This window comes from Leguminivora glycinivorella, chromosome 17, assembly GCF_023078275.1.
Source record: "Leguminivora glycinivorella isolate SPB_JAAS2020 chromosome 17, LegGlyc_1.1, whole genome shotgun sequence".
Classification (NCBI taxonomy): domain Eukaryota; kingdom Metazoa; phylum Arthropoda; class Insecta; order Lepidoptera; family Tortricidae; genus Leguminivora; species Leguminivora glycinivorella.
Window position 1 is genome coordinate 21,697,602 of NC_062987.1, and position 21,322 is coordinate 21,718,923.

Sequence of the window (21,322 nt, forward strand, 5' to 3'; positions counted from 1 at the left end):
CGTACCTTAGTGAAATTAAACTTCCCATCGTAACTATATTTCAGCCGGTAAGGCTGTAAAGGGTCTGACAGACGAGCCGTAAACAGGGCTCATTAGTGCGTTACACACATACCTACAGAGCTGTTCGAATGTTCACTGACCTTCATAATTTATACTTATTGATATTGGAATCAAATAATCAATATCACAAAAATAGCAAAACCTTACAAATAACATGAACATTTATTGCAAAAATATGCAGTAAGTATAACGGGTTAGCATTGATTGACTAGCACGCGTTATCTATTCGAGAATTAGCAAAGTAGTGTTCTAGATTCTGATTTTTTTAATCATATCAGTCAAAAAATTGCAAAGATTACATATTTATAATATGAATGTAGGTTATTTGAGTTAAATTAAAAAAAAAACTTACACTGTCTCATGTCATTGCTATAAAAGAAACCGTAGGCGCTCAACATTAGCATAACACCCCAAAGACTAAAATAAAGGACTATAAAACACACAACTTTATAACACGGGGACTAGTTCACAGATTTCCCGTGGGAGACACACTTTTTACCGGAATATATACACACTCTCAGAATTACATTCCCATTCTGTTATTTATAGTTATAAGTATGAGAAAAGAGGATTGAGTATAAGGAATTACTGTCAAAGTAAAATGTGTAGTCGTAGAGAGGGCTAAGACTAAGAACTTGGCTAGGAGATTCTGATACGGTGAGTGCTGAGTAGCATCAAAATCCCGTAACATTGGCGCCCAACGTGGGGCGCGAGAAAGCTATACAGCGTGTTTTTTTCCAGTAAATTCGACACGCAGTTAGGTTCATTATCAGGAACTACCCGGTATATCACTTTTTGTAAATTAAAAAAAAATGTCATTTTCATCCATACTAATATTATAAATGAGTAAGTGTTTGTGTCTGATTGTTTGTTTGTCTTTCACGGCAAAATGGAGCGACGAATTGATGTCGTTTTTTTAATGAAGATAGTTGCAGGGTGGAGAGTGACATAGGCTACTTTTTGTCTCTTTCTAACCCCCCACTACACTAAAATGAGAGGTGGAAGTTTGTATGGAGCATTATGAAATTTTCGCGTTAAAAGCGAAGCCGCGGGCAAAAAGCTAGTATGTACATAATAAATGAAAGTGTAAGAGGACCTAAATAATAACCGTAAAGTTTTTGCCAAGTGTCTGAAGGCACATGTCAAAACAAATAACATCAGGAAGTGATCAGTTGAGACGCTAGTTTTTTTAGAGAAATTAATTGTATTTGACCTAATTAATAGTTTGCATGTACTAGGACTACTAGGTCCCAAGCTATATAACAAAATTCCTGTCAACATCAAAAATACGAACACATATTTAGGCTTCACTCTAAAACTAAAATCATTTTTGTTGCAGAAGGCCTACTATTCCGTTTCTGAATATATGACCGAATGAAATAAAATTATATACCTACTATGCAATTAATATCATAAATTATCATAATTAATACGAATATAATAGAATTATATGTCACTTTTTGTAAATAATAATTATAATATTTAATTCCAATGAGAAAATGTACAATAAATTAAATTATACTTAAACTAGATAAATATTTTTGTAAATTGTATATAAATATGTGAATGTAAAACCTGACAATGTATAATCAATACTGAATAAAGAATATGAATATGAATATGAATATGAATATGAATAAAGAACCTTCCCTTAAAGTGAACGGAATTCAATAAAAACACGTCGATGACTGTAGGCTCAAAGGGCGTAAGGGACAAAATGGCGAAAATGAGTTATGAATGCAGTTATACTCAGATTTTTTTTCTCTATCGAATGGTATATTCAACGTCTCGATACCTTTGAAAAAATGTCCGATACGCCCTAAAAAAAATCGTCATTTCTACCAAGTTTGAAAGAGCATTTTGCCGTATCCACCAAGCTAAAAAAAACTTTTGGTGCGTTTTGGCGTAACTCCCCAATCTCATGTACGTTACAGGGCGGATCATTTTTCTAAATTTAATAAATCTTTTAACGATGGGTGTGAATTTGGTGTTCTCTAGGGTGCAAATGACGTAAAAAATATTTAAAAAAAATTAAATAATGGGAAGTGCCTCCACAAAGCTATCGAAAAAAAACCAACGATTAGGTAAGTTACAAAACACTTTTTTTTTAATGTGTTTTTATTAGTTTAAATAGCTTACACACAGTTTAAATAGCTTAGACACTTACCAATAATTAATACTTTTTTCATTATTTTTCTAAGAACGGCCTCCACAAGAGGCATCAAAATCGCACCCATCGTTTACGAAAACGTCGAAAAAAGTATTTTTGTACATTGATGGATCCGCCCTACAGTCTACTCAGTACTATATACGACAATTTTAACGCACAATGTAATTTAATTGCGAAGTTTTAATTTGATTAATTCCAAAATAAACTTATGATTCCCTCTTAATTACATAATTTAAAAAAATACGCAGTAAAATAGCAATTTGCATGAAGTTTGTCGCAGATTTTACAAAATTATTGTTAAGAATAGTGTACGACTTACGCCAAATCGTTCTCATAAAACAAGTTTTGTGTCCGATACGCCCAAATATTCATGAACTGAATATAGCTGTTTTTGGTGTAACGTACAAATCTTTTCAAAAACTCAATTTTTTTTTGGCGTAACGTACATCTATCTCTGTTATTAATCCACTTAGCGTAATACTTATTATTTAGTAAAAAAGAACTCAAAGATACATGAAAAAATCAAAAACAAGCACCAAAATTCATAAAGAAATAAAAGAGTTATGATTTTTTTTCTCAAAAATAAATAGTTTTTTGGCTCTCCTGAAAAATCGTGTTTTGTCCCTTACGCCCTTTGAGACTACGGTCACCGACGTAGAATTCGAAGAAACTGATACCTAAATACTTATATTCCTGTCCTTCGTCTCCCTACGACGATACAAAAACACAGCTCGGTTTCTTTCTAAAACGGTATCTGTCAAAGTTATACCATAGATTAAATGTGACACTCTTTGAGTTGCAGGCGTCCATAGGTTACGGTGACCGCTTTACATCAGGCGGGCCGTATACTTGTTTGCCACCGACGTAGTATAAAAAAAAAAAATAAGAAGATCATACCATCCCATACATTGAAATGCGACCGCCTAAGAACGCGCATACACTACACCACACATAGATGGCGCCACAAAAAAATGTCTTGTAGCTTTCAATTATACTTGTAGATTGCGTTGTCACTTTTGACATAGATTTATTGCTCGAAAGTGACACTTAACGCCAATCTACAAGTAATCATTTTTTTTTGGCGCCATCTGTATGTGGTGTGGTGTATGCGCGTTCTTAGGCGGATGTATTTTAATGTATAAGATGGTATGATTTTCTTATATTTAAGGTATGGTTATACATATACGTCTTTGATATGAGTATTGAGTATCATAATTTACCGATAACGTTACAAGTTTCAGCAGAAGTTGGCCCATATATCAGGAAGCGAATAAATGGGAGATATTAGGACATTTTGATTTGGGAAGTTACTTGATACATTAATTACGGATTGGCTGCAGAGTAATAAAACGAGTTTATGGTACCCCTCGAAGCAGTTAAAACTTGATATGTCTGAAAATAAAATAATGGGAATCGTGTCAAGAAATACATGAAGGGTCGATTAAATCACTGATAACTTGATAAGTAAACCTTGTCGATCCTACATATACACGGTGTGTAAACTGAATATTTTAACTACTTATTTCTGAGGCCAAAAGAAAGAAAACCATGTCACATAAGTTTGATGATATTGTGCCATTTTTTTTGTTTTTGGATCATTTTTGGATGTGTTTTTTTTTCTTCATAGAAACTAGACGTTATTCATAAAACGTGCACTTAAAAGAAGTTTCAACTTTTTTGTTTCTAAAAATCTATTTTTAAAAGGTTTTATTTTTTACTTTTTGACATGTATTAATGAGGATAGTAAAACTATGCTCCATAATGGCATCAATGCCGTTTAACACGTGCTTAGATACATAGTCAACTACCGCAACTAAAATTGCAGTCTGTGGTCGAAATCAACTAGAATGAGGTAATCTACGATTTCAGAACAAATCATAACATATCCGGAAAACAAGTAAAGAAAAAAATTCTTTTACCGTGATTATAACAACGTATGGTGCTACAAAAGCAGGGAAAAATGTTCACTATACTCACTACCGAATTTACCAGCAGGGTTAGCACATGATTGCCTCGAGAGTATGTCGCCGCGAGATAGACTACCCGTCCTTATGTCATTAATACAGTTAGAAGAAGACGTGTGATCTATCTCGCGGCGACATACTCTCGCGGCCATCATGTGCTAGGCCTACAGGCTATTAAACCTACATAATTCCTTTTTTTAAGAATCCCAAACTTTACTCCGTCCAGCCAGCCTAGCAGAATGACAATCGTTGACGCTAGACGCCGATTGAAACACAGCCTGGCTCTAGCGATAGAGGTAGCTACGGTATTATCGTGAGCGTTTGTCCCTCTGGCTACGTACCCTAAAACCCTACCGAGTAATTCTATAATTTATAATAAGCAAAAGATATATCAATAGGACCATTCCTTACCCCTTTCCTCCGACCGGAGGCTTATTTTCCCTTTTCAAATGAATATGATTAATATTCTGCCCATATAAATACAGTTAACTAGAAATAACAACGATATTCAAATTCAAGCTATTTAAAATAGGGCCCTATTCGCTAAGATTTATATAGCCGCTATACAGGGTACAGAATTTTATTTCAGTACCGTGAAACCTTGATAAAAGAAAACTTAACCGAAATATTAGTATTTTTTATACGTAGAAAATATCCATGACTCAGGAACGAAAATATCAGTGTTCATCACATAAGTAAATGCTCTAATCGGGATTCAAACCCAGGACCATCGGCGTAGTAGGTGAGGTCACTATCTACGCTAGACCGGTCGTTTGTTTTATAAGGGGGAAAAGTTGTTACTACTTAATTTTAACCCCCTCTCTTGGTAATATTGATAGGTAGTTGAGCGAGCGAAGTATATTTAATTTAACCATGAGAGTAAACGATTTTGCCTGAAAGTGAACCACTTTAAATTAAAGCAAATCTGTAAAATAGGGTACTTAGTAGGTAGGTTTATGGTTACAGAAAGATACCCGAACAAAATTTCGATAATATTGTCTTCGGTTACCGCGATAGTTACTCATGAAATAAAACTATGGAAACCACCGGCTTGGGATCCAGTAGTACATCTGATAATGGAACAAGCACGACGAAGGCTTTGAGGCATTTGTGTTGTATGGTGTTGGACATTTGCAGTTTGTTTCTTTGTCAGTTTTGTGTAGATTAATTGGTTAATTATTTTTTAACAGAGTAATGGTAAAGAAAAAAAAAAAAAATGTATAACTAGCTTTATTAATAGTGTGTGAACCTGCCTTAGAAATCTAGATTATTTGTGGTCATGGTTCGTTAATATTTCTTGTAAGTGGGTAGCTTTTGCACATTTTAATTTTTCCTCAGTCACCCGTTGACCACGAACGCTGTAAAGAGTTCGAAACGTCGGGATGTATTTTAAATTCATTATACGCGATTTAATCCGTTTCCATAGTTTTATTTCAAAATTTCTATTTCTATTCTTCAAATCTTCACACAGGTTCATTTCTATATGATTTCGCGAAGCTATAATTAAATTATATTATCGTGATCCAAATTACCGAGGTTTCACTAGTAACATTTATGAATAGGAGGGTCAGAACAGGATAGTGATTAGACCCAGTCGGTTCATTGTCATGGTAATCAGACCCCTAAGACAATAGCAATGTGGCCTGTTATTGTGTGAGGGGTTTAAGCATTTATACGTCATATATAATTGCTCTGAGATTTTTAACTTTATTTCAGCCGGGTTAAGGTTCTGTTTTGTATGATTTGTGATTAGTATGTCCTGTAAAGGGTTTAAAACGGCCTTGAAGTGAGAGACAATGTGTTTGTGTCATTTATCATGTGTATTATAATGATAGGGATCGCGGCCTTGGGAAATAATGGAAATATTATTTCATAGGCGATAGGTATCAAAGATATTGTAGAGCATTCCATGAAATAGTCTACCGTTTGTCACCTGCATAAAAAAGTGATGATTTCTGTACCTTGTCGCTTTTAATTGCTTGAAAATTTGGTATGACATTTAAAACAAGACGTTAATATGACAAGGTACAGAAATCATCACTTTTTTTGCCGGTGATTGTACAAATGCGAATTTAAAAATATTTTAAGCGGGTTACTCACGTATTAAGTCGATATAGCGTTCGACATGTTTCGGTTCAATTTCGAGAACCTTTCTCAAGAGTAGCGACCCCGCCTTTACATGTCGCGCTTTCGACACACAAATATTTTTAAATATGTATGAGTCTCACGGGAGTTTTATAGTTAAAAATGCGAATTTTTTTAAATTTTCCTGTTGTAGGAGGATCTTAGAAAAGTGACTTCTACGACACGGCGAAAATTATTTAAGTATAAAATGACTTCTACCACACGGCGAAAATTATAAATATTTTCGAGTATTGCACAATTCATGATAAATTAAAAGGTATATTGGCGTTTTGACTGAGAGTCTCAGGGTTAATTGTTAGCCAGTTAAATAAATAAATAAATATTATAGGACATTCTTACACAGATTGACTGAGGCCCACGGTAAGCTCAAGAAGGCTTGTGTTGTGGGTACTCAGACAACGATATATATAATATATAAATACTTATATACATAGAAAACATCCATGACTCAGGAACAAATATCTGTGCTCATCACACAAATAAATGCCCTTACCGGGATTCGAACCCGGGACCGCGGCGTAGCAGGCAGGGTCACTACCGACTGCGCCAGACCGGTCGTCGAAAACCGGCGGTCGGTCGTTAAAAAGATAAACTATAATAATTTTCATTTATTTCTAGTCTAAGGACTTAGAATAATAGTTATTTTTGCCCTAGGTCGCCTATCCCTCGGGGTACATTAGGCCTATGATGAGTCGATCAATCTTGTAAGCCCGAAATGAGATATAATTAATCAATCCCAGAAAACAAATCGAAAAGATACGAAAAGATTTGCAAATCCTATTGAATGCATATAAATAAATACGTTTTTTAAGCAAATTGATTTGATACGTCGGGTGATTCTTTAATAATTAACTTTCACTTTCACGTCTATAGTAATCGTTTAAATACCAAGAACCGAGTCGAATGTGGACATAGTAAATTGTTACGGTGACATCTAAATTATAATTGGTACAATTTGATACATGCTGTGCTGTATAATAGTTGGTAGATAAACATCTGCATAGTCGTTTTATATGCATTTGAGAGTACAAGCTACCTCCACGCAGGTGTGTTTCGTGTTTAATTATTAACTAGGTATAAAAAATATATCTACAATTTAACAACTATTCAAATGGTCCTGGGTTCGAATCCCGTACCTTTGATCATTTATTTTTGTGATGAGCACAGATAAGTATTTGCTTATAAGTCATAGTCACATAGGGTGTTTTGTATAATATACACTTTTATACCACGTCAATCAGTTTTTTGCCATTTCACTGCATAAGATCCCAAAAAACAAGTCTTATGGGGTTTAGCCAATTTTATTAATGTAAGAATGTCCTATAGTCATCCTCATCTTCCTTGCGTTATCCCGGCATTTTGCCACGGCTCATTGGAGCCTGGGGTCCGCTTTGACAACTAATCCCAAGATTTGGCGTAGACACTAGTTTTTACGAAAGCGACTGCCATCTGACCTTCCAACCCGAAGGGTAAACTAGACCTTATTGGAATTAGTCCGGTTTCCTCACGATGTTTTCCTTCACCGAAAAGCGACTGGCAAAATATTAAATGACATTTCGCACATAAATTCCGAAAAACTCATTCGTGCGAGCCGGGGTTCGAACCCGCGACCTCCGGAACGAAAGTCGCACGTACTTACCGATAGGCTACCAGCGCTCAAGAATGTCCTATAGTATTCATTTATCTACCTCTATATTCCAGACGAAATGATTCGACCGCTCTTCGTCGTAGTTGTACTGGCTGTTATTCTGACAGTACAGGTACGTAGCATTTGTAACCGTCAAAATCAATATTATTATTTATTCAATTAGGTTTTACGATTATTACTTCTAAACCGCCTACAGTAGTTAAGTAGTTCTAGTTAGTACACTTATAAATTCAATTGCGCATCATCCCCAGGGCCTGCAGAGCGTCAACCTCAGACATAGTAAGGGTTGTCTTTGACGCACTGTTTGTCAATATATAGATTATAATAATTATGAATGAATTCATCTTTATTTCTATTAGTGAAAAAATATTCAACAATATATATTCAATTTTATTTTAAATAAATTATTCACCAATAATTTATTTAAAAAATATATATATTTACGAGTAATTTAATTTACTGTTTGCCAATTGAATGTCTACGTTTTACAGAAATCAGAGAATCAGAAATCAGATCCATTAGCACCGTGATACAAGTCGATTAAATCTCGTATTTTGATTAATCGTCTACATATTTATATTTATATATATTATCCTATTATTTTACAGTGTATTCAACCACCACCACCACCGTAAGTTATTAACAGTTATAGACGTTAAACTATTTGTCCTTGCACTCAACACCGTTTGTGAGGAGTGAAGCCACCGCGCCTGATTGAGAATTTCTTTTTTTTCGCCACTTTTATGAAATGTGATATTTTTGAAAAAAAAATGTATTTCTACTCAGAATCACTAGCTTTTTTAATCCTAGTAGTTAAAAAAATTGTCCCATACAATTTTTTCTTATTTTGTTACAATTTTCCGTACATGTTGTGAGGGGTAACAAAAGAGGAAAGTAACAAAAATGTATGGAAATTCTGAGACACTTTTTGTCTCCCAGTGAGATTGAAAGTACTCGTGATTCTGAGTACAACTGACCTAAAATTCCCTAAAAAAACTCAAAATAAAAAAATGGCAAAAAAAAAAAGAAATGCTCGATTAAGCTTGCAACCGATTACGACATTTCGCTATGGTGTCTTCTTTGTCTGCAAGTGCAAACCAGGTCTCATCGACGAACTTTCAACCATCTCCAATGAACTTACGCCACTCCGTCCGCTTCTCCGCAAGTTTTTTCCAGTTTTGATAGTCGATTACGATTAGTATGTTGTATTGTAGGTATAATGTGGAATCAAATAGGTTTTTTTAAATGTTTCAGAAACGTCAGGCCATCAAAGCAGGCAAAGCCAGAAAGAATAGGAATAATTTTACATTTTAACCGTCGTGACGACTATAAGTCAGGACTTGACCGTCAGGACGAGTGGTGAGTTCCTATTACTATCAACTTTTATTGCTGCAACTTGGCCCATCCTGCCTAATGCTCGGAAGATGTCATGTTCAGTTGTAGTAAGTAACCGTTTGACGGCACGGCTGCGCTTCTCCGTACTGTAAATGTTACTTAATGGACTTTTTGCAAGACTCTTGTTTATAATATTTTTTATTTTGTAGGAACGGAATGGGGCCGTTAAGGTCTTCTGACTCTAGTTACGACAACTACCAACGGTAAATAATATACTGGGTGGTCCAAACCCCGTGGATCAAAAATTTTTTCTATGAAAACAATTTGATTTGTTTTTTTTTTATCACTGGTTTTAATCACTAGACATAAATATAAATGTACATATTAGTAGTTAACTTAAGACAAGCAAAATACAATTAAATTAAAAACATTATGTTTGTTCTTAGAGTACTTATTGCTTGTACAGGAGTTCAACAATTTTAAAATATTGTTTTATGTTCATAGATCAGACGGACAAGATCACCAGCGCGCATACGATGCTGCTTCTTCCAGGCAGGAGGGGTGGTGGTGGTGGTAAGTTATCCTATATGACAATACTGACAATTGTCACCCTACAGTGACACTTTGCCGTTCATTGCCCGTTCAATAAGGAAATACTGACTCTGCTCTGAGTAACAATGTTACCTATCAACCCAGAAATGGGACCAGAATAATGGACCCTTGTTGAACGGGCCATGAACGGCAAAATTGTCAGTGTCAAGTATCAATGTCACTGTGATTTAGGCCCCATTTAGACGGTACGAGAACTCGCATACAAGTTTTATTACATTGCGGTATTTGATGGCTGTGCAAAATTTTATGTAACCCCAACAGCCCGCAATGTAACTAAAATCGCATGCGATTTCGCACGCCGTCTAAATCAGGCCTTAATCATTTTCATTGAACTTGGATATCCTCATTAATATAAAACTTTATTTACAGGACTTCCGAATAGGATGGATATATTGGATATGTAAGCGACTACACTTTAAATATAATCAAGCCTTTACATACATTTACTCAGTGCCAATGGAGACAGGTGACCGTAATGATTTTGTTATAAAACAAACAACGCTAGCACCTACCCAGTTAGATGTTTTTAAAATGTCCTTAAATATTACGACCGTTCTGGCGTAGTTGGTAGTGACCCTGCCTGCTAAGCCGGGGTCCCGAGTTCGAATCCCGGTAAGGTCATTTACTTGTGTGATGAACACTGATATTTATTCCTGAGTCGTGGATGTTTTCTGTGTGTATAAGTATGTATTTATCTATTTAAGTATGTATATCGTCGCTTAGCACCCATAGTACAGTCTTTTTGGGGCTAGGTTGATCTGTGTAAGGTGTCCCGCTTTATTTATTTATTATTTATTAAAGGCTGGCCAGAAATATTTGAGTTATATGACTACGCGCTATGTTGAGGAAATTCCATTAGAACAATTTTCTTTATACTATATTTATAATAACAGCTCCCTCTAGTCATAATTATAATATTTCCGTAGCTCAATTGGTTAAGAGCAATGCACGGATTGCAGAGGATGCGGGTTCAAGTCCCGTCGGAAGCGATTTTTTTTCCATTTTTTTGAATCTGGGTACAATCAGCCCTGAAATCTTGTACAAAAATGTGATTTTGTCCAAAACTCATAAAAATATCTTCGTTACAGGGAACAAGCACATCCTAGTGGAGGGTTGTAGAGAGCATAAAATGCACATGCTTAATGTTTATGATTATTATTAAAAACCAGGAAATACAAATATTTGTCAGAAAACAAACGATGTTCTTTAATTTATGACGTCTCTTAATCCATCCCGTACCTATTTACTATAACCTAGCCACAATATTTTACTTATGACCACACAGTGGACCCTATTTTCATCAAATTTGGCTAAGAACACATCCGACTAATTCAGCTTTCAAACAAAAAAAAAACTAAATCTAGATCAGTTCATCCGTTGGAGAGCTACGATGCCACAGACAGACACACTGAAACTTATAACAACCCGTCGTTTTTGCGTCGGAGGTTAAAAATGAAACAGCAACCATAGGTGAATAAAAGTGTCAAACTTTTTAATCTCTAGAGCTCCGTGCTTCAACCATGAGTTTTTTAATGCTTTTGATGAGGTGTGAGACAGGTTTACAATGCTTTGCTACAAAACTCTGTACTGCCTAACTAACCACTGTACTAGCTAAATCATTTGGTGTGCAATTCCCAAAGAGTTTGTACATTGGGATCACGTCTCCTATTTTGATAAAAAATGGTAGGCAGAGTCCATGATGCCGAGCAAGATCCACTAGATTTCCCAAAATGTCCTATGTAGTTTGTATGAAACCTTCCTTTTTGTTACCGGATTTCTATACATTTTCGGTAACAAAAAAGGAAAGTTTCATACTCGTACAATCAACCTAGGACATTTTGGGAAACCTATTGGATCTTGCTCAGCATCATGAACGCTATCAGCCTACCAATTTCTATCCAAATCGGAGACGTGATCCAAATGTACAAACTTTTCGGGAATTGCACTGGTATACCTACCTAAATTAGAGCACCGATGATATTATTTTGAAACGGCCAAAAGTTGGACTACCAATTTGACAACTTTTGTTTGATTAATCGGAGCACAGTCAAGTGGCATACGATAGTACTCTTTATTATACTGTGCCAGTGGCATGCCAGAGATGGATCGTGTTCCACTCACACTTTCGGGTGACCGATCTTCCGAGGGGCACTGGGTATCTACGATCTCTATTTTATCATCCGCCTGGCATTATCTCGGCATTCGCCACGGCTCGTGAGAGTCCGTCGTCCGCTTTGACGTAGACACTTGTTTTAAGAAAGCGACTGCCATCTGACCTTCCAACCCGAAGGGTAGCTAGGCCTTATTGGAATTAGTCCGGTTTCCTCATGATGTTTTCCTTCACCGAAATGCGACTGGCAAATATCAAGTGACATTTTCGCACATAAGTTCCGAAAAACTCATTGGTACGAACAGGGGTTCGAACCCGCGACCTCCGGATTGAAAGTCGCATCTTCTTACCGCTAGGTCACCAGCGATTTCACCGTTTTTTTAGCTACTTACTGTCTCTACTCTAATGAATTAAATTCAAAAGATGACCAATTCTCATCACCCAATGAAGAAAGTACAATAGTCCATGCAGGAATCACATTTTCACCGTCAGCATTGACATGTGGTGGTGGATTAGAATCTTTGTCAAACCACGTTCCTTTGTAAGGGTCGGTTGCACCAAACCGTCTGTCACCGTTAGAGCGTTTAAATTTTATTGTATGAGCAGTTCCATAGACGTCTACCTATGCTGCGTGACGATGATGTGTCTGTCGAATTTGGTTGATGCAACTGGCCTTAAATATCATATTTGATTCTTCTTCTTCTTAGTCGTGAGCTCTTGTCAGAGCAGTCGCGGTCATTGGTCGAGTCTTGCACCACTGCTTATTTGATTCTTCTTCTTCTTAGTCGTGAGCTCTTGTCAGAGCAGTCGCGGTCATTGGTCGAGTCTTGCGTTTCTCGTCATGCAGCGCCATGCAGCTCTATTCTTGGCAGAGTGAGAGTTGTGGTGTACGCTGGAGTGCGTCACAGATTTAATGAGATCTGTCCATCGAAATGGAGAACTCCTACGAGGACGACCGGTCTGGCTCAGTCGGTAACCCGGTAGTGAGCCTGCCTGCTGAGCCAAGTCCTGGGTTCGAATCCCGGTAAGGGCATTTATTTGTGTGATGAGCACACATATTTGTTCCTGAGTCATGGATGTTTTCTATGTATATAAGTATATATTTATCTATTTAAGTATGTATATCGTCGCTTAGCACCCATAGTACAAGCTTTGCTTAATTTGGGGCTAAATTGGTCTGTGTAAGGTTTCCCCAGAATGTATTTATCAGAATCAGAATCAGTCCAGTCATTTATTATTTATTTACATAATAATTTATTTTTTTATAATATGTTTATATTTTTTATTGTTTTGTAAATGATTTTGTATTTTACTTACGTTACATTAAAATGAAAATCAGTTCGGTCGTAAGTTCAAAATAGTTGTACAAATCTCGACTGGGGGACAATCGTATCTAATCAAATTTTTCCATTATTACACTATGATGTTTTAGTTGGACATGTATCTGCTGAACATGCCTATCATATATAACCGGTGGACACTCTATTTAATAATGCAAACATTGTGAAACATGAAAAAAATGGACCAGTTATATTTGCCACCCCATTCGAGATTTGCCCCGCTGTACCTAAAATTTATGAAAAGAAGAACGAATTTACCAATCATTTTATCACTTTTATCGGCTTTAAAAACACAATTTACAGTTAAAATAAACTTTTAAATAACTGTAAAAATCATCCGAGTCGAATTTGTACATAACGGTCAATTATAAGTGATATGACATACTCGTATAATTATGTAATATGTATAGTACAATTCGACACATATCTGTTGATCTAATGGTCAATATATAAGTACCTAGATTTTCAAAGTCATACGAGTTGCAAAATCTACGAATACAGGTTCGTCCTTCGTTTTATGTTCCTGTACTTAACTCAAGTTTGTTTCATTTTAATTATTACAGTCGTAATCGAAACGATATGTTTTAAAAAGATTGCTTTAAAAATATTACCTTCCTTTTTCATTTTTTTATCAAACAGTAAATGATTAAAAATTTAAATAAGATGTCATATATTAAAGAAAAAATGACGAGCACCACCAGTGGTGAAGGCCGGATTCGAACCGGCGTCTTTTAGCAATCCGGGCCAAACGCCATGAACCCCTAGGCCACCTCGCCACAGCGGAAGCCGTCGAAATTTCTCCTTTATGTCATCTTTGTAAGACTAGGCAGTCTTTGACCAACTAAGGGCAAGCAGTAGGTCAAAATATTTGTTAAAATAATTTGATTTGTTCCTATAGTTACAGTAAATGATTGTTAATTATAAAGAAAAATACACGGTAGGCTCCCTTAAATAAATTGGTTAAAAGCAATGAACGGATTCCAGAGATTGCGGGTTCAGTTTTCAGTTTTGGCATAAGTAATTTTACAATCCAGAACTCTTTTTGGCAAAATATATAAATTATTGGCATAATTAACCTGTCATATAATCTGTTGTGTTATGTTCATGTTCCATCTAATGCTTAATTTTTTTCAGTTTTTGATTTAATTTAAAAATCGGTCGGTCGTGTTTTAATTTATCGCCACCCGTTTCGAACTACCTTTTTTACGCACTTGTATCGTAATGTACTATTTATTACAGTACGACTATAATTTTATTATAATATATAACGGTGCTGTTTCAGATAAATAGATATGAGTCAAACGCTTGTGATCGTCGGAGTGCTGGCTGTTGTCGCCACAGTACAAGTGCGTAGCCCTCTTTTATCAGATACACGTATGCGAACGAATGACATTATAGACATATATGTGTAACCATTATGTGCAATAAATGATTGAGTATTGAGTATATTGATTTAAACTTACAGATACAGAGACAGAGTATCAAAGTTCCGGTGTGCGAGCTTCTGACGTCACTTTTAAGTAAAAATTGTACCTAGGCGTGACGTTACGCGACACTTCAACGCACTGTACCGAAATCATTTTTTATCTAAATAATGAGAGAAAAGAAAAAATATGTGTCCAAAGTTTAACAAATGGAGTAAATAGTTTTTTTGTCGCCTCGCATATTGTTTTATTTATTAATTTTTATTTACAGTGCGTCTTTTTTCACCCGTAAGTTATATTTCTAGGAATATAATCCGTATAATTTGTTTGGTGTGTGTGGGGTGGCACTTTAGGCAGTTCTGTTCACAGGCCGATAGGCGAGAGTCGGTACGATTCCGACTATTCACATCGAGTAGTCGATTACCGGCGAAGCGACGACCACCAAGCACAATATGGAAATAATCGACGTTGGGGATGGTTAGTACTCCTTTTCTTGATATCTATATTATAAACAAACGAGTCAATTACTGCTAGAACTGAATATCATGCGTTCTAACCAGCACACTCTAAAAAACATTATACGAAGGCCGACGCTCCAGTACTATCGTGCAGTAGGTATGCCTATTTGTATAGCGGAATACGTTTACGCCATATTTCATATTTTCTTATGTAGTTTGTTACTTCATATCAACAAATTAATTATCTAGTTATCTTTTAATGTGCATAAAATTAAAATTATTATTTGCTTGGTTCTTTAATGTATGACATAAACCCATCCCTTTTCATGTCAAATTTTAGTCAAATATGAACCGCGAATCCTTAGATGTCAGTACGTACAGTCAACCAATTGGAACCCTAGGCCACTGTAGAACTATGTCACAGTGACGTTATAAATCAGATTGTAAGAAATCTCTTACTGCTTGTCATTTTGACATGGTTGCAGAGTGGCCTAGGGTTCCAATTGGTTGACTGTACAGCAAGAAGGTTATTAGCCGAATAAAATCGTTGATTGGTAGTTACTGACATTATTTGCATTTCAGCTACACTTATCTGTGTACATTAGTATAAAAGAGATGACTATTATATTATTTTGTTTACCAGTTTTGATTACAGGGCCTGTAAACGTATTTAATTGTCTTGTGTAAATGTAGGCGTAATTGTGTATGTGTGCTAAACGGTGCCGAGAATTTGAACGGTAATGTTCTTAAAGGCGACTTCATGCTTATAAGAGTTCGTTGGTCATAACCTTTGAGTGTGCTAATAGGCTACTAGAACCCTATCTTATTGACACCGTGTATTATTAGCCATAGAAGTCACTTTTGACGTTGACTGTGAAAAGGTTCTACAGAGGCCTAGGATTTTAATTGCTTGACTGCAAATACTACATACATACTATGTACTTTTTTTTAGGGGAAGTTTGAAGATGATGTTTAAAAGTGGGGACCCTAAACTAGCTGAAGTTGACTCCGACTCTAGTGACAGTTCTAGACGGTAAGCTTCCCAAAATTTTAAATGGCTGATTTTTGCAGATCACTTTTAAAAACGGCTGAAGCGCTGGTAGCCTAACGGTAAATAGGTACGTGCGACTTGATTGCTCGCACTAATGAGTTTTTCGAAATTTATGTTCGAAATGTCATTTGATGTTTGCCAGTCGCTTTTCGGTGAAGGAAAACATTGTGAGGAAACCGGACTAATTCCAATAAGGTCTGGTTTACCCTTGGGGTTGGAAGGTCAGATGGCAGTCGCTTTCGTAAAAACTAGTGCCTATACCAAAATCTTGGGATTAGTCATCAAAGAGGACCCTAGGCTCCCATGTGCCGTGGCAAAATGCCGGAATAACGCAAGGAGGATGACTTTTACAAACGGCTGATCATTTTACTTCCCTTATTTGTGATGATTGGCAAAATCCATATCTTTCAAATTGTTTTTGCAGGTCCTCCGACCAAAGAAGAAAAAGAGAGGCAATTTTCGACTCTCGATACCCCCAGTTCCGCGGCACATTCAGCATTTAAAGTAATTTCATATTGACGTCTTTGCTGTAGTAAGTAGCATATAATATATGCTAATGCAGCAGTGAGTTTACAATATAAACTCACTGCTGTATTAATTTTTAACAAGCAGAAACGTCCGCTAACGATTCTAAACATTTTTATATTAAAGGAAAAAATGAAAAAAAAAAAAACAATTCAATAGCTCAATTGGTTAAGAGCAATGCACGGATTGCAGAGGATGCGGGTTCAAGTCCCGCCGGAAGCGTAATTTTTTTTAAAATGTTTAGAATTACTGCTGTATTCCCAAAAAGGGATAGGCAGAGCACATTAAACTGCCCCAGTGATACTTTTAGCAAAGCGTGGAAAGTTAACGACATTATGTTATTGACAGCCCATTTCCCAGAACATTTTGCTACACTTTCATAATTAAAAGATTTTGGTGTTTCGGGTGTCCATGGGTTTCAGTGATCGCTTACTATCAAGCATTAAAAAAACTTAAGTTAATTTACTATAGTGTAAAAGTGGAAAAATACTGCCTTGGCTAGACTTGAACTCAAGGCCTCTGAACAATAGATTGCAGAAATGCTGACGTTTCTCCTTGTAAAAATAACGGAGCCGAAATCTTAAATATTAAAAATAAGTACTTTAATTAAACCTAACCATTTTTAGGGTTCCGTAGTCAACTAGGAACCCTTATAGTTTCGCCATGTCTGTCTGTCCGTCCGTACAGTCCGGATAATCTCTGTAACCGTTAGCACTAGAAAGCTGAAATTTGGTGCCAATATGTATATTAATCACGCCGACAAAGTGCAAAAATAAAAAGTGGAAAAAAAATTATTAGGGTACCACCCCCTACACGTAAATTGGGGAGTGCTTTTTTTTCATTTCAACCCTAACGTGTGATATATTGTTGGATAGGTCTTAAAAAAATAATCTTAGGGGTTTACCTAAATCATTTTTTGATATTTTTAATATTTTCGGAAATAATTGCTCCTAAATAAAAATAAAAATGCCCCCCTCCCTCTAACTTTTGAATTATAACTTTAAAAAGTATGAAGAAATTACAAAAATAGAACTTTGTAAAGACTTCTTTCTATTTTGAACTTGATGGTTGAATAGTTTTTGAAACAAAAAAATACGGGAAACTACGGAACCCTACACTGAGCGTGACCCGATACGCTCTTGGTCGGTTTTAAAAGGTGGTTGGACTCTACAACCTGCTGCGGATGTCGACCCTACTCAAGTTGCCACAGTACCCAATAATTTTCTTCTTTTTTGACAGAAAATAAGGCGAAAAGAAGAAAGTGTAGTTTGTCTACATCATACACACATAGGTATGAATGATATAATCCAGCCATAATAAAAGTTTTCTCAAAGCAAATTATGTTCTCATTTATAATAATTCCCACTTTCTGATCACGAAACATGATATTCATTGTATACAAGTTTCAGTGCCACTCTTGGCTATTAAGGGGTTGAAGGAAAACGAAATAGTGACATTACAGATTACAGTGATAGGTTACCAGCCTTTCACCTACACCACAGTTATAACCCACTAGCTTTTTCTCGCGGCTTCGTTAGAAAGAGACAAAAATAGCCTATGTCACTCTCCATCCCTTCAACTATCTCCACTTAAAAAATCACGTCAATTCGTCGCTCCGTTTTGCCGTTAAAGACGGACAAACAAACAGACACACACACTTTCCCATTTATAATATTAACCCGTCGTCTGTGTCTGTCAAAAATTGTCATAAAAGAATTAACTTTGATACTCGTATACATTTTTAAAGTCCAACGCCTTATGTTAGGATCTTTATCAAACACAGACGAAGGGTTAAGTATGGATATCCTACAGTCGACTTCTACGACACCCACGGGAAAAAAGGGGTGGTGAATTTCTTGATTCAAACAGATTACTACATAGTATTATGTCAAAAAATACTTACTTAGGTATTATGTCAAAAAAATTCGTTCGACATTTTTCGTGAAGTACGCTCTATCCACGTATTCTTTAGCGTCAGAAAGTCCTGCCGGCGTATCATGCTTCGAATTTTATCACTTATCCACGTGGATAAGACAACTGTCACTCTCACACTGACATACTTGCCAAAGCGTGACGGATACTTTATCCACATAGATAAGTGATAAAATTGGAAGTATAATTAATACGCCGGCTGGTAGAAGTAGGTTTAGTCATAAAGTGGAAGCTTGCTGGGCCCATAACCTAATAAAACACGCAATATTTTTTAACACGTCGAATGCGGTTCCCGTAACCTTTTTTTTCCGACTCATTAGAAACTTGTACACTCCTTTTTTAAAGAACCTAAGTTCATCGGAATTCGGGAATACCTAGGAAGGGAGTTTATTCCACAGCCAGAGGGTCCGCGGGAGGAAATTCCTCTGAAATCGCACGGTGCGCGAACATTTAGATTGCAAGGTAGGTTGATAGCGAGTGGTGCGATGATGAAAAGAGGACCTTGACATCATGTCAAACAGTTCTTCAGAAACAGTTCTTCAGAACATAAGCCAGCCAAACAATGATTGCACAGGCCAGTATTCCCGATATTGGACTGGCATTGACAATGGCAAGGGTACCTGTCTAGTGTTATTAGATTTTTCTCGCGCCTTTGATTGTATAGATACTGCCTTGCTAATCGCTAAATTGCGTTTCTATGGAGTAGGTTCGAGATCACTGGCGTGGTTTAGTGATTATCTGAATGGACGCACGCAATCCGTTAAATTAACTAAGTACGATGGTACAGTAATGATATCTGACTCTAGAAACCTAACCCGAGGAGTGCCTCAAGGCTCTATACTCGGCCCTTTACTGTATATTATATACGCTGCTGATATCACCAAAAGCATCAAAAACTGCAATTATCACCTATACGCAGATGACGTTCAACTATATTATGCAGCCCGTCCAAGTCAGTTCGATGAGGCACTACAAAAAATAAGTACAGACCTGGAAAATATCTCCACTTGGGCAGATAATAACGGATTACTGTTGAACCCACTTAAATCAAAGTTTATGATACTCGGATCCAAAGTACAACTCTCTAGGATTTTATGTAATGAACCTAAAATTTTTATAAGGGGTTCACTGATCGAACGCGTAGACGAGGCTAGAAACTTGGGATTAGTCATTGACAACCAGCTGAGGTTTGAGAAGCATATAGGAGAATTAGTGAAGTCGTGTTTTTTTCGTCTTAAGGTCTTATACCAAGTACGATACCTCTTAAATGAGGAAATTCGTAAGTTGTTGTGCGAATCGCTGGTACTCTCTAAGTTAAATTATGCAGACATTGTGTACGGGCCACGACTATTGGAAAAAACTCGTCGTCTTATCCAAAGAGTCCAAAATGCCTGTTTCCGTTTTTGTAGCTCAATACCACCGAGAACACACATTACACCATACCTTAACAAAGCATCCATATTAAACATGTCCTCACGGAGGCACTTACATCTAGCTAGTCTCTTATTTGGCGTTTTGAATGACAAAAAGCCCCATTACTTATTCTCTAAAATACGCATATCCTCTTTCCATGAACGACATGGTACACGGTCTACCAGGCGATGTCTCCTAGAAGCTCACCCTCACAAAACTGTTGCTTTTACAGGCTGTTTCCGGTATCTCGCAACCAGGTGCTGGAACAATATCCCGCCCCCGATTCGTCAAATTAAAACTAAATTTACTTTTAAACGTCATTTTAAAAAATATCTTTTAGAAAAACAAAGTTTGGGTATCCCTTATGGCTACCTGGTTGCAGATTACCGGATTTAGCTTCAGGTTTAGCTCTAGCTGTAGCAATTATTTTACTATCTATCGATCTAACAGATCAAACACACATTTCTTTTCATCATAGCATTCATCTCACTCGTTTCATAGGCAATTATTTATAGATATTTTAGGTATATAATTTCATCTCTTTACAATATTTCTTATTCAATCAATTATGTGTCATCGTGATCTGATCCGGTTCCGGCAGAATATCAGTGCTGCTGCCTCAGGGCGTAGCGTAATACTGAGCCGTGACCCTTTTGTCTTGTTGCGACGCGCACAGTATCATAGTACGCTATTGTAAAAATCTGTGTAATTTCACTGTTTTCCAATTTGCTTATTATGTATTCTAATTCTTTTTTGTAACTTATTTCTTTTGTGTATTCTGTGTGTATTGTGACAAACAAATAAACGTATATCTATCTATCTATCTATCTATATTCACAAGTTTTGCAACAGACGGATTTATCTGACAAAGGTACCACGGTTCCACGACGACTGAAGCTGTTCGACTGCAACTGCATGACCGCAGCACGGCATCAGTGTCTGTAGCCAAATGCACAAACAAATATCTCCTTCGTAGTTATCTATTCCTATCGCACTTCCGTATTGGCGCAACAGAGACAACATTTCTGGTGGCATCTGGATGTCGACGATTGCCATTCTGCTTACACCGGCAGTTGTACTTTTGACCTAGAGTAGACATGACTGTATTTATTGCCAAGACATAGAGAAGTAAATA

General features: G+C 36.5%; 2 protein-coding genes across 4 annotated transcripts; both read left to right on the forward strand.

Moving 5' to 3' along the window:
- Positions 1–8,045: 8,045 nt before the first annotated feature.
- LOC125235148 lies at positions 8,046–11,131 on the forward strand. The gene is made up of 7 exons (XM_048141598.1): positions 8,046–8,099; positions 8,596–8,618; positions 9,242–9,346; positions 9,532–9,585; positions 9,827–9,895; positions 10,304–10,334; positions 11,023–11,131. The coding sequence occupies exons 1-6, from the start codon at positions 8,046–8,048 to the stop codon at positions 10,314–10,316; spliced, it is 318 nt and encodes a 105-aa protein (XP_047997555.1). The 3' UTR covers positions 10,317–10,334; positions 11,023–11,131.
- Positions 11,132–13,862: 2,731 nt separating this feature from the next.
- LOC125235535 lies at positions 13,863–18,180 on the forward strand. Of its 3 annotated transcripts, none has more exons than XM_048142126.1 (7): positions 13,863–13,922; positions 14,667–14,730; positions 15,080–15,096; positions 15,178–15,285; positions 16,219–16,299; positions 16,742–16,849; positions 18,082–18,180. In XM_048142126.1, exons 2-6 carry the CDS (start codon positions 14,677–14,679, stop codon positions 16,818–16,820), a joined length of 339 nt encoding a protein of 112 aa, XP_047998083.1. In that variant the 5' UTR covers positions 13,863–13,922; positions 14,667–14,676; the 3' UTR covers positions 16,821–16,849; positions 18,082–18,180. The 3 variants fall into 3 exon arrangements, with proteins under 3 accessions (XP_047998083.1, XP_047998081.1, XP_047998082.1); XM_048142124.1 differs by having other exon boundaries at positions 16,742–16,821; XM_048142125.1 differs by having other exon boundaries at positions 13,867–13,885; positions 16,742–16,821.
- Positions 18,181–21,322: the final 3,142 nt, after the last annotated feature.

Excerpts from the sequence above, each read along its gene's own strand:
- LOC125235148 (XM_048141598.1), top strand. The coding sequence starts at position 8,046 with ATGATTCGACCGCTCTTCGTCGTAGTTGTACTGGCTGTTATTCTGACA. Across the intron at positions 8,619-9,241 it reads ATTCAACCACCACCACCACC|AAACGTCAGGCCATCAAAGC; the intron begins GTAAGTTATTAA and ends TAAATGTTTCAG. Across the intron at positions 9,586-9,826 it reads AGTTACGACAACTACCAACG|ATCAGACGGACAAGATCACC; the intron begins GTAAATAATATA and ends TTATGTTCATAG.
- LOC125235535 (XM_048142126.1), top strand. The coding sequence starts at position 14,677 with ATGAGTCAAACGCTTGTGATCGTCGGAGTGCTGGCTGTTGTCGCCACA. Across the intron at positions 15,286-16,218 it reads AATAATCGACGTTGGGGATG|GGGAAGTTTGAAGATGATGT; the intron begins GTTAGTACTCCT and ends ACTTTTTTTTAG. Across the intron at positions 16,300-16,741 it reads TCTAGTGACAGTTCTAGACG|GTCCTCCGACCAAAGAAGAA; the intron begins GTAAGCTTCCCA and ends TTGTTTTTGCAG.